This window comes from Spea bombifrons, chromosome 12 (genome assembly GCF_027358695.1).
Source record: "Spea bombifrons isolate aSpeBom1 chromosome 12, aSpeBom1.2.pri, whole genome shotgun sequence".
In the NCBI taxonomy this organism is placed as follows: Eukaryota; Metazoa; Chordata; class Amphibia; order Anura; family Pelobatidae; genus Spea; species Spea bombifrons.
Genome location: NC_071098.1, coordinates 31,418,415 through 31,431,332, shown reverse-complemented (window position 1 = coordinate 31,431,332; position 12,918 = coordinate 31,418,415). Strand labels below are relative to the sequence as shown.

At 37.0% G+C, this 12,918-nt stretch overlaps 1 protein-coding gene and 1 long non-coding RNA gene across 2 annotated transcripts; both read left to right on the top strand.

Moving 5' to 3' along the window:
• The first annotated feature begins 1,263 nt into the window (after window positions 1–1,263).
• LOC128469627 (uncharacterized) lies at window positions 1,264–5,811 on the top strand. Its single transcript, XR_008345972.1, has 4 exons — window positions 1,264–2,654; window positions 3,657–3,930; window positions 4,736–4,834; window positions 5,664–5,811. It is a non-coding gene; the product is annotated as an uncharacterized LOC128469627 (long non-coding RNA).
• Window positions 5,812–5,830: 19 nt separating this feature from the next.
• LOC128469749 (mucin-5AC-like) lies at window positions 5,831–10,098 on the top strand. The gene is made up of 6 exons (XM_053451548.1): window positions 5,831–7,616; window positions 7,744–7,947; window positions 8,055–8,179; window positions 8,646–8,927; window positions 9,016–9,153; window positions 9,538–10,098. The coding sequence occupies exons 1-6, from the start codon at window positions 5,831–5,833 to the stop codon at window positions 9,724–9,726; spliced, it is 2,724 nt and encodes a 907-aa protein (XP_053307523.1). The 3' UTR covers window positions 9,727–10,098.
• The last annotated feature ends 2,820 nt before the right edge of the window (window positions 10,099–12,918 follow it).

Below are 12,918 nucleotides of genomic sequence, written 5' to 3'. Positions count from 1 at the left end.
AACCACTCTCCAACTAACTACCACCATCCCTATCACCACTGCTCTAACAACTACCATCACCACTTTACCATCAACTACCACTGTCTCTACCACCCCTCTCCCATCAACTACCACCACCCCTACCACCACTGTTCTACCAACTACCACCACCACTTTACCATCAACTACCGCTGTCCCTGCAACCACTCTCCAACTAACTACCACCATCCCTATCACCACTGCTCTAACAACTACCATCACCACTTTACCATCAACTACCACTGTCTCTACCACCCCTCTCCTATCAACTACCACCACCCCTACCACCACTGTTCTACCAACTACCACCACCACTTTACCATCAACAACCCCCATCACCACTCTCCAACCAACTATCACTACCACTCAACCTTCAACTACCACCATCGTTACCAGCACTCTCCCATCAACTACCACCATCGTTACCAGCACTCTCCCATCAACTACCACCATCGTTACCAGCACTCTCCCACCAACTACCGCTGCCCCTACCACGTTCATGGTAGAGACTACCACTGAAGAGACTACAACTTCCACTGGATTTAAAGGTATAACTTTTCATGCAATTTATCTTTACTCGTGCTGAACATATAACACGTCTGGTATTTAGTTACATGCTATGATAATCGGATACAATGTTTCGGAGAGGTCCCTGTGTGATACATGTTACGCATCTCATTCATTATATCACGGATGGGTTTTGAAATGTCATAAGAATTTTAGCTGGTGTTTTACTAATATTTGATCAAAAACATTCAGATTTAGATTAACCCCTTAACGTCCATTGCCGGGTCAGGCACGTCATGCAAAACGGTCACTTAACGACCTATGACGTGCCTGACACGTCATGAGACTTAAACAAGCTTAGAAAGTGATCGTTGTGTGTATTTCTAAACTCAGGACAAATAGTAGAATATATTTAGTAGGTTTTTTCATTAGCTTTTTTGGATGAGTAAAAGATTTTTGGGGTAAAAGTCAGAAAATGTGGGGGTTTTTTTTACATTTTTCATCATATTTTATTATTTTTTTATGGAAAATTAGATAATATGATTAAAACAATGGTATCTGAAGAAAGCCCTTCTTGTCCTGAAAAAAACAACATATAATTTGTGTGGGTTCACTAAATGAGTGAAGAGAAAATTGCATCTAAACATGAACACCGCAAAAGTGTTAAAAACAGCCTCGGCCCCAATGGTACAAAAGGTAAAACACAGCCTGGTCCTTAAGGGGTTAAAAAGAAAAAATGTAATAAATTCATCTTAAATGAAGAGTAATTAAGGCTGGTCTGATAACATCTTGTCGGTTGGTATTTTTATTATAGTAGTGGTTTATTTTATAATAATTAGCAAGAATTGAAGTCAAAAAGTTATAATTGCAAGAGAAAATGTACTCAACGTCTAAACATTTCACGCTCGGACACCACAACAAACACTCGTTCGGATTTCCGCGGACGCGCCGCTAAAACATTGTACCATGTAAACCTATATTTCATCAACTTTTGAAGCATTAAGAAAAATACTTATTTTTTGCCTTTTTTGATAAAAAAAAATTGTGTTGAAAATATGAACGTTTGCGGGTTTTAGGTTCCATAAAAATGTGGAGCAAAGAAGAACGAAAGTAATAAAAAAAAATGGAACAAAAACATGTCATTTCTGCCAGGACAATCCTTTATCAATTTAGTAAAATTACATAAATAAGTAAGTTTATTAACCTACAAATATTTATTTCACATGGTATTTCAGCAACTGGTGCCCTGTGTTTGACTGTAAATATGAATATTGAGACATTTATATACTGAATATTGAACATTTTTTGTGCGTGCAGATGTATGAAAAGACAAGTATTTTATATTTGGATTTTTTCTATACTTTAAAGTATTTAAGTAACAACAGATATCCCATATAAGGTAAGTAATCATCAAATATTTTGTGATTTGATAAGATATCTATGAAATATTGTAAGTTTAGCTTTTCTATAAAAGGAGAATTGATTAAGTAATGAGCAAATATTCACATAAAAGGTAAAACATGCGCAAATATTTCCATATAAGGTAAGACATGAGCAAATATTTCCATATATGGTAAGGCATAAGCAAACATTTCCATATAAGGTAAGGCATGAGCAAATATTCCCATATATGGTAAGGCATGAGCAAATATTCCCATATAAGGTAAGGCATTAACAAATATTTCCATATAAAGTAATGCATGAGCAAATATTTCCATATAAGGTAAGGCATTAACAAATATTTCCATATAAGGTAAGGCATGATATCAGATTTTGTTCTTTGCACTGTATTTCTTGAATTTTCTTTGTACCGCATTGCATTTTGATTAAGGTATTGGCAACAAATAGAGTTTTTTTCTACAGTTCTTGGGTAAGTAGATAATTATCTCTTATCATATTCTTGCACCGTCAGAACATTCTACTGTTTGCTTTGTGTCGTGTTTCAGTGTTTTATTTAACTTAGCAAGTTCCATATTTCCTGATACTGGTTGGGTCAACGTCCAAGAATCGCCAGGCCCTACTTGATGGGAGTGCTCTTCTATTCTCTCATCATTTGGACCGATTATGAGTTTTAAAGCTCATTGGATTACTGGTGTGAAGGTCAACTCATTACAAGGAGGGTCTCAAAGGTAAGTCTTCGAATGGTTAAAACAGTCCTGGAATAGGACTCAGACCCAAACTCCACCAATATCTTTTGGCACACATAGGAAAGACTTTTAAATGTGTTCTACATCTTAATATTCCTAAAAGTATCACAAATAAGCAATGAAGCCTGTGACAGATCAGCTTCAGGAACTCATAACCCAAAACCGTAACTTGATATTACAGGGAAAAACTTATTCTACATTTATCTTAAACATCCGAGTGTTACGAATAATGAATCAAAAGACACTTAGTTTCCATAATAACTTAACTTTAGGTTCCATAATAAAACATTTTGTTCTGGTGGAGGCCTTACACTAAAGCATCAATAGTAAGTTTCATGTTTGAGTGTTTTGTCTATGGATATCCAGCAGGTGGCGCTAGTGGTTAAGAGGAGAAAGCTGATATAATTTGTATCTCTTTTATTTGTTTTTCTCATTTTAGTATAGCTTTTAACTAAATAGACTTTATTTACACTGGGATAAGGCGAGCAGACTTAGCTTACTAATACGCTAAATAATAAAAAAATTATAATAGGGTTTTCACTACAAATGTGAACAAAATATAATTTACATAAAAACAACTTGATATTAATAACAAAACTTTTTTAAATGAATTAGTTCTAACATCTTTAATGCGAGGGAGAAATGTTAGAATAACAAGCCAGAAACTAAAACTAGAGGGTCATAGACTTAGAATATAAAGAAGTCTTACTTTCCTAAGAAGGTGGTAGGTAAGTAGAACAGCCTCCCTGCAGAAGTGGTGGAGGGTAATACAGTGAGGGTATTAAACATGCATGGGATAGACATATGGCTCCTGGATCCAAGACCAGCGACTGATTAAGGTTTGAGTCTTTACAGCAGGAGAAACGGGCGACTCGACGGGGGCCGAATGGGGGCCGATTTGCCGGCAGATTTGAGGTTCCTGTGTATTGTTAAGTCTGTGTTTACTGAGGCAGGGGGCAAACTTTTAATTTCTTCATTTCACAGAAGTGTGTTGAATCAGTTTGTTGCGTCCAAACTGCACTGAAGATGATCTCGGGTTTCAAGGTTTGTTGGGATTCCAGAAAATTGCCCTAGAAAGCTTCACACACCTGAATTTCGGGTTTGATGACCTCTTGTCATGTTAGTGAAAGGAAGGAGGTCCATGAAATTGGCGAAGGGTAGAAAAGCCTTTGCTGTGTCGACCAGCCACTCTTTCTTGTACTGTCAACTTGAAGCCTACAATACAACCTCCCAGGGACAGAGATTTAATCCACAGCAGGTACGTCGACCAAAATGTATCCGTTGGACCTCATGGGTCACTCTTTAATACAAGAAGCAAATTGGGGACTTCCAACTATCCCGTTTTAATGTATCCATAAATGATGCATTGGGCACCAATATTCCTTTATATAAACAAACGACTGATAAATTAGTAAAAAAATTAAATGTCATAAAGAAATGACAATTAAAAGATTTTTTTAAAAAAATCAGTTAAATAACCTATAAAGAAAAGTATGGCGATTTTACCTTAAATTTCCCTTTCTTCCAAATATCGCATCTGTAAATGTGCCAGATCGACCTATAAAAATTATTTTATTGAAATTTTTACCTTAAAATTTAATTTTACCTTAAATTTCCCTTTCTTCCAAATATCGCATCTATAAAAGTGCCAGATCGACCTGTAAAAATTATTTTATTGAAATTTTTAACTAAAAATTCTCTTTCATACGATCAAAAGTCCTCAAAAAGGATCCGCAGGATTCGAATGAGTATCGATAAATCATTCTGTGCAGTAGATGTTCTGTAGCAGAATTCTGTAACAAAATCTGTTTTATACTTTCTCGCTGGACTACCAGCCGTCAGCTTGCCCGTGGCTTCTGTTTCGCACTCATAACTCAAATTATTGAGAAATAGGCAGAAAAAAAAAACATTTTTTTTTTTTTTTTTCTGGGTCGAATTCAGTGAAATTGTGTTGCATCCATAAATATTGATAATTTTTCACGTGTTGATTTTTTTTTGTAGAATGAGACGGAAATAATTTAGATTTATATTTTTTTAAAAAAATTGTTTTTTAAATTTTATAGGTGAAAATAGAACGGCTGGAAATGTAAAGATGGCCCTACAGTTAACAATGTTTTATCTAAATATTGTCAATTGTGCCTTATTGGTCTTCCTTCTTCTTGGTAAGTATGTAAAATATCTTATTTTGGCATTTTTTATATTACTTATATCTAATTTTTTTTTTAAAATTTAAGTTCTTGAATTAGAGTTCCTAATTTTTTAAGCATGTTTCTTTCCTAAAGTAATTGTTTTAATATATTTAAGAATTTTTAATCATTGTTATAGTTTGTATTTTTTAGTTTTAATTTTTATGCATAGAATTGTTAGAATTTATTTGTACTTAATATGACACCTTTGCAAGACTTATAATAATTTTAGAAGAGCATTCCCAATTTTAAGGAAATTTTCAAATATTAATATAAAAAAACCTGAAAAATAGGATAACCAGTCACTTGAGATCATTTGTACATATAATAAATATGTATAAAATATAAATAATAATAAATAATATTCACATCATGTAAAAACAAAAAATATATATATATATGTTAACCAATAAAAGGGAATAGATGCTGCTCATCTTATTGTTATCTAAGAAATATTTAAAATCAAATTAATTCAAATATATATTTTTTTTTATGTCTTAATGTGAAAAGACTACATGAATAAGTATAAAAATTAATTCTTGTTATGTGTTTGGGTCAGATTTTGATTAAGTTAAAAATGCAGGCGGTAACAATTGGATATGGTATGTATCTATTAGTTGTTTTTATTATTTATACAAAACACAATATTCTGTTTTCTCATAGTATGAATAAAATTGCAAAAACCTGATCTCAAATGATATATATTTTTGCCAACAATTCCTCAGAATATTCACTTGGAAATTAGCAACTGAATAATATTAATTTCCATCTCTTTAACTTTGACTTTTTGGACTTATTTTAATAGATACTTCTGTGAGTTCCATGGACTATACCTCAGTTGCTACGACGTACACCCAGGATACACCAGAAAGCACCATGTTTCCAGAATCATCAAATTTGACCCAACCAACAGTTGTGGCGTCAACCGACGAAACAGAAAACATCTCTGAAACAAGTGTGTTTGCGGAAGGAATGTCGGAGCAAAACAAGACAACTGTTACACAATCCACAACAGACTCAGGCCTCCTGGATACAGCCTCTGCTAGTACTCTGTACAATCCAGAACATGAAGTCACCAATCGAGAGATGACAGATTATTCCAAAATGGAATCCACAAGTCTTTTTTCTGGATCTGTTAATGAAGCTCCAACTTCCATGGATACAGGACAAGATACAATAACGTCAAAGGAAACAGACAGCCCACAGACAGATTCTGAACCAACAACCATGTCTGTAACTGACACATCTGAGATGGTTTCTGAAGCAAGTTCTTCTGCAGGAGACACATCAGAAGTTCCAGTGGAGCCAAGCGCTGGCCTGCTGGAAACATCATCTTCTGGTACTTCATACAATCCATATTATCAAGTAACTTATAGGCAGACCACAGACTATTCAACATCAGCATATCCAGACACTTCCTCTGTACCTGTTAATGAAGTCTCGACAACCGTGGACTTAGATCAAGAGACAACGGGTTCAATAGGGACATTCACTCCATCTTCTGAACTGATGACAATGTCTGTAACTCATGTACCGGAGATGGCCTCTGAAACAAGTGAGTCTGTAGAAGGCAGGACAGAGATTTCAGCTGAACCAAACCATACAACATTTAAAGAACCCACAACAGACCCAGACCAACTGGAAACAACTTCTACTAGTACTCTGTACAATCCAGAACATGAAGCCACTACTCAAGAGATGACACATTATGCAACATCAGAATATCAAAACACTTCCTCTGGATTTTTTTATGAAGTATCAACACAAGAAGCAACAACAACGATAAAAGATACAGAAAGTCCACAGACATATTCTGAGCCCACCACCATGTCTGTAACTGACACATCTGAGATGGTCTCTGAAGCAAGTTCTTCTGCAGGAGAAACATCAGAAGTTCCAGTGGAACCAAACCGGTCAACCCTTCAACAACCCACAACAAACGCTGGCCTGTTGGAAACAGCATCTTCTGGTACTTCAAACAATCCATATTATTCAGTAACTTATAGGGAGACCACAGACTATTCAACATCAGCATATCCAGACACTTCCTCTGTACCTGTTAATGAAGTATCGACAACCATGGACTTAGACCAAGAAACAACGGCTTCAGTAGGAACAGTCACTCCATCTTCTGAACTGATGACAATGTCTGTAACTCATGTACCAGAGATGGCCTCTGAAACAAGTGAGTCTGTAGAAGGAAGGACAGAGATTTCAACAGAACCAAACCATACAACCTTTAATCAATTAACAACAGACGCAGACCAACTGGAAACAGCTTCTACGAGTACTCTGTACAATCCAGATCATGAAGCCACTACTCAAGAGATGACAAATTATGCAACATCAGAATATCAAAACACTTCCTCTGGATTTTTTTATGAAGTATCAACACAAGAAACAACAACAACGATAAAAGATACAGACAGTCCACAGACATATTCCGAGCCCACCACCATGTCTGTAACTGACACATCTGAGATGGTCTCTGAAGCAAGTTCTTCTGCAGGAGAAACATCAGAAGTTCCAGTGGAACCAAACCAGTCAACCCTTCAACAACCCACAACAAACGCTGGCCTGCTGGAAACAGCATCTTCTGGTACTTCATACAATCCATATTATCAAGTAACTTATATGGAGACCACAGCCTATTCAACATCAGCATATCGAAACGCTTCCTCTGTACCTGTTGATGAAGTGGCGACAACCATGGACCAAGTGACAACAACTACAAGCTCTTCCACAAAAAATCCAAAAGGTATATATTTTTTTTTTAATTCACAAGGTTTAATGTTATTTGCGTACGGAATGATTAGCACTTATTGTAACATTATTTCTAAAAACGAATTATAATTAAATGCTATACCTTTTACCTTCTTCTCCAGATTTCTTGAAGCCGACAACTACAGCTATAACTACAACTACAAACACAGCTACAACTACAACTACAACTACATCAGATTCTGCAACTACATCAGATTCTGCAACTACATCAGATTCTGCACCAAGTGCGACTATTGAAACAAATATATTAACAACAACAACAACAACCACAACGTCGGTACTTGTCACACAAATATACAAATCAGGTAAATTAACATACGTTTCTCCTGAGTTGGTCTGGTGGGTAGACCTTTTTATGACCGTTCTACATTAAGATGGATTTAATTGGTATTGGATCATTTTCTGTTCTCAGACCTTCTCTACCCATACGGATTGGCGCTCGATACCCCCAATCCAAGAGGCGATGACAGCTCATCACCAAACATAACACTTTCCACCCAGATACCACTGTTTGGCAAAAAATACTCTCTTTTGTATGTGAGTAGAACAGAGCTCTTTTAATTAAGAAAATGTGCCGGATACATCGCATCCACACAGAATATATTGTTAATAAAAGCATAATATGGTGTTTTATGTAATTCTTCGAATATATACAACGTTTAGAACTGCGTATATCTAGGAAAGTTCAGTTCTTGGTTCACCCTACATGAGGCGTCCACTTATGGCTCCATCGCGTCGTACTATCAGAATTTCTGTAGAATTTACACTTTTGGCTCTCCCTTGTAAATATATAGAAGAAATAAAACCAGGTGAAAACTCAAACTGAAGTATCTAGAGTTCAGTCAGTCTTAAGGAAATGACAATGAGATTAAATTGTTTTGTTTTTTTCCCCTGGAAGAAATTTGTGATTATTGATGGGTTTTTTTTTTGGCATAGCCTGTTTTTCTTGTTTCACTCGTATTTTACGCCGACTTAAATGATTGATGTTTTTCTGCCCCAACAGGTGAATAATAATGGTTTGCTGTCGTTCAGCGCACCCATTGGCCAATTTACACCCAGCAATATTCCCTTTAATTCTACAAATCCAATTATAGCACCTTTCTGGGCTGACGTGAACGCAGAAATAGCGGGACAAGTCTACTACCGTCAAACCACAAACGGGGAACTCTTGGCACGGGCAAATTCTGACGTCAGAACCTACTTCAACAACACAAGCTTTGTAGCTGAATGGCTATTTGTGGCAACGTGGCATGAAGTGGCGTATTATGGATCTGAATCTGGCATGGTATAACCTCTACTTAATGACATATATGTATAGATATCTCATAAATAGCGGGAGAGCTGCCGTTCACTCACTGTTGGCTTTTCTTCAGCAAAAGACAAACACCTTCCAAGTTGTCTTGATCACCGGAGGGTCTGCCACGTATGTTCTGTTCAACTATCGGACCATCAGCTGGACAACAGGCAGATCCAGCGGGGGTACAAATGGACTTGGAGGGACACCGGCATTGGTAAGCAGACATTTTTGTGGGTAATTACCTGAATTTAGATGATTCTAAACTTCTTTGCAGACTCGAGGGTATTGAGAGACCTTAGGAGCTTCATCAACCTCTCACCATAGACTTCTCTATTCAACTCCTTGCCTCCTTCTAATTTTTAAATAAACATCCATAAGCACACCGGGAAGCATTTTATAACTTTCTTTCTGGGTTCTAAAAAATAGTTTACTGGGGGATCATGGGAAATGGAGGCCATAAAATGACGTCGGTGGATTCCATAACGAGAAGATAGAAGATGGTCGTAAGACGCTAAATGGATTCATTTATGGGTTTGCTTCCTCTTTACGCATTTTGAATGTATGTCGGCGTTCTAGCGACATTTTTCTGTTTCCGCAGGCTGGGATAAACACTGGAACAGGATTCGATTACTATAAAATCCCAGGGTCTCTGACCTCGGCCATCATTAACCTTGCATCGACAAGTAACGTCAACGTCCCCGGGCGGTGGGCTTTCAAAGTGGACAATACATATATAGAAACTCCAAAAACGGGTAGGTTTTCTTCTGCCAGTAAGTATGAAATTTAGATCATATTTATATAAATTCTGCAAAAATGGTTGTAGATTGTTTGTTTTAATTGTCATACCTTACAATATGGAAATCTATCACAAAACGAGGTGTTTATTCAGTAGAAAAGAATTTTGGCTGGTGTTTAAAGTAACATTTTATGGAAATGTTTGCTCTTTGAAGGATCAAATGTAAGTCGGGGGAAAAAGGACCGAACTAAGAGTTGGTTTTGCTCAAAATATTATTATTACCTTTAACTATTTTCATGTTTCATTGTATTTTTATTTATTGTTATGACATCATAAAGCATTATGGTATCAAGCTGTGCTCCTATCTGCTTTAACTCACTATTATTGTCAATACGGAACGTTCAAGAACGCGGTTTCAAAATGCATGAATGTCAATAAAACGGTTATTTACTAAAAGCATTAGTAATTTAATGTCCTTTAAGTGGGCCTATTGCTCATGAGAAGTCGTTTATGAGATGGTGTTTCTGTGTTTTAATGATTGGAATTGGCTGAAATATTACACAACGTACTCGGTGAGTATACTTTCTATTTTTTGAGCATTTGGTTGATTTAAAAAAATATAAAAATAGTTTTGTTAAGCGTGTTCCGTCACCACCAAAAGCCAACATTGGTGGGACCATTTGGGAAGTGACCGTTTGTAAGACATGGACCATTTATTCTACGATCGCCGCTCCATTAAATTATGTCACAAACGTCTCTGGATCATCTCGTACCAGGAAAACAGCGGTGAGTACTTGTTTTACACTTCATATTCTTTTAGTATTTGAGTGGTTTGTGTTACATTGCTCCTTTCCAGGATGGGTACCGTTGAGAGTAAGCCGTACCCCTGTTAGAACTGTCCTAGATTAGGACAAGGAGTCCAACTCCACCAATATTTTTCAACAGACATAGGAAGGACCTTGCCGTGGTTCTGTTGCTCACAATCTGTGGATATCACTGCAACTGTATCTAAAGAACATGAATATCTCTCCCCGAAACAAAAGCTCTCAAGAACGCAGCACTTGTGTTCACACAAGAGTATCTTTAGGTTCCCTTTGGAGTCTCTTGAGATAATCAAAGTACTCGATTGTTTTCGAAAGGAAATAATGTATCAAACGAGAAATACTCTTCATAATACGACTCACTGGGCCTCATGATTTTGGTAGAAGGGAAACCAAGGCTGGAATGGAATAGGGATTCAAGTCGATGATCATTATAGTAAATATATCATTTAAAAGAAATGATCTTATCTTATCTGTTAATCTAAGGCTTCAACGTCATGTGCCTGTGAGTATAAAAAAAAACATAAGTTTGTACCATCGAGGAAGCTTTAGTCGAGTGCGTTGATGAGTGCCGAATATGCTCTAAAAATACGCACAGAACCTCACCCTGTTCTCACTCTTTCTCTGTCTAACTATAGGCATATCATCATTTTTCTAATCACTCTACTAATTAGTAATGAGTATCCCAGGGGTTATAGTTGCAGTGTCACCCACATATTGTGCTAACGCTTCCTACTCAGCAGATGAATGTAAGCATATAATGTAAAGATATGATTGTAGATGACAATTATGGGTTTTATCAGTAGATTTTCTTAATCTAAACTCTACAATATTTCTTTCTCTGGAAGTGTTTCCATCATTCATGGTGTAGAAGTCAGGTCTTCTCTGGAAATGGTCCCATCATTCATGGTGCAGAAGTCAGGTCTTCTCTGGAAATGGTGCCATCATTCATGGTGTAGAAGTCAGGTCTTCTCTGGAAATGGTGCCATCATTCATGGTGCAGAAGTCAGGTGTTCTCTGGAAATGGTGCCATCATTCATGGTGTAGAAGTCAGGTGTTCTCTGGAAATGGTGCCATTATTCATGGTGTAGAATCTGGGTCTTCTCTGGAAGTGGTGCCATCATTTGTGGTGTAGATGAACAGGGTCTATCAGACGTCACTTTATTATCATCTACTGGTGGGACCTCTTGATCGATTGACCAAGAAAATGAGTCTTTCTACAAGCGCCATCATGGGGAGATCCTGTGGTTTTGTAATTTGGGTATCAGGGGGAACATTTAAAGAGCTATATTTGGAGATTATACAGGCTATGTTTTTAGAGTTTTTAGAGTTGTGAACACTCGTGTCCTTTCTATGTTCCTAATTTCTTCATGTTTAAAGCTTTGGAGCACGATGCACGTCTTGTCCATGACCACAAGACCGGAAATAAATGTTCACATTATAATTTTAGCCCCCAGTGGGAGCCCAGCACATCATGCAAAGGGTTAATATGTCTAACGTAAATAAAAACCTTACATGATATGGCTGACTTCCGTTGAGGATTGCAGACCTATTGTTAAGCCTAATGCTCCTACACCCTACAGAAAGGGCACCTGGGAGACCTCAATAAAAGGCTGAGACATCTTTGCACGGCTCATTCTCGGCCATTGAAACAGTCGGAGTCAAGACTTCGGTTCCATTCTCTCTGAATTTAGAGAATTCCACATGAACCCCAGGTAGGATACATCGAATATACATAAAAAATGCCTATTTGTCAATGTTCTGCAGCCGTATATGAGAAAAGAGCATCAGCATTTACTTGAAACCCAAGCTTTTGAAGGATACTGGGCTATGTCGACGAGGGGCATATAATTACTCTTTAGGATGTATTAGATACATTGTTGCCAAGGTATGCCATCAAGGTTCCGTGATCTGGAAGGTGTATAACTCCAGTCAATGCTCCTTTAGGGTTAAGCCTACAAACTATACATGTAGGAAATATATTCTTACAAAGACAGCAGAGAGTAACATCACTAGTGCTGATTGTAGTGTTTTTATAACATTAAAATGTGTTTTTATCTGTATATCATTCCGCTCCCCAACCAAAAATGCTCATACCTGGAATTACTGAATCATCGGAACCTTAAACATTTCCGTAAAGTGATTTTATTTTGATGAAATGTCAGATGAGACAAACAGGTCTTTCCTCCTACCGACCTTCATGTGTGATTTAGACGGATAATTGTGTCTCTCTTACCCTGAATACTCCAAAGAACCTTGTGAATTAGTCGATTTCCTTTTCCTAAGTCTTGCACGTCTTACACTGGCGAGTCTTCTGTACAGCGGCTATAAAAAGGTATCTGGATTTCTCACCATATCTAAATAGTCACACATTGTGCCTAGACATTGAGCATTAAAGAATTCATGTATTACTGTATCAGCG

Coding starts and splice junctions, on each gene's coding strand:
- LOC128469749 (XM_053451548.1), top strand. CDS start 5,831: ATGTCGGAGCAAAACAAGACAACTGTTACACAATCCACAACAGACTCA. Junction 7,617..7,743: donor TTCCACAAAAAATCCAAAAG/GTATATATTTTT, acceptor CTTCTTCTCCAG/ATTTCTTGAAGCCGACAACT. Junction 8,180..8,645: donor AAAAATACTCTCTTTTGTAT/GTGAGTAGAACA, acceptor CTGCCCCAACAG/GTGAATAATAATGGTTTGCT.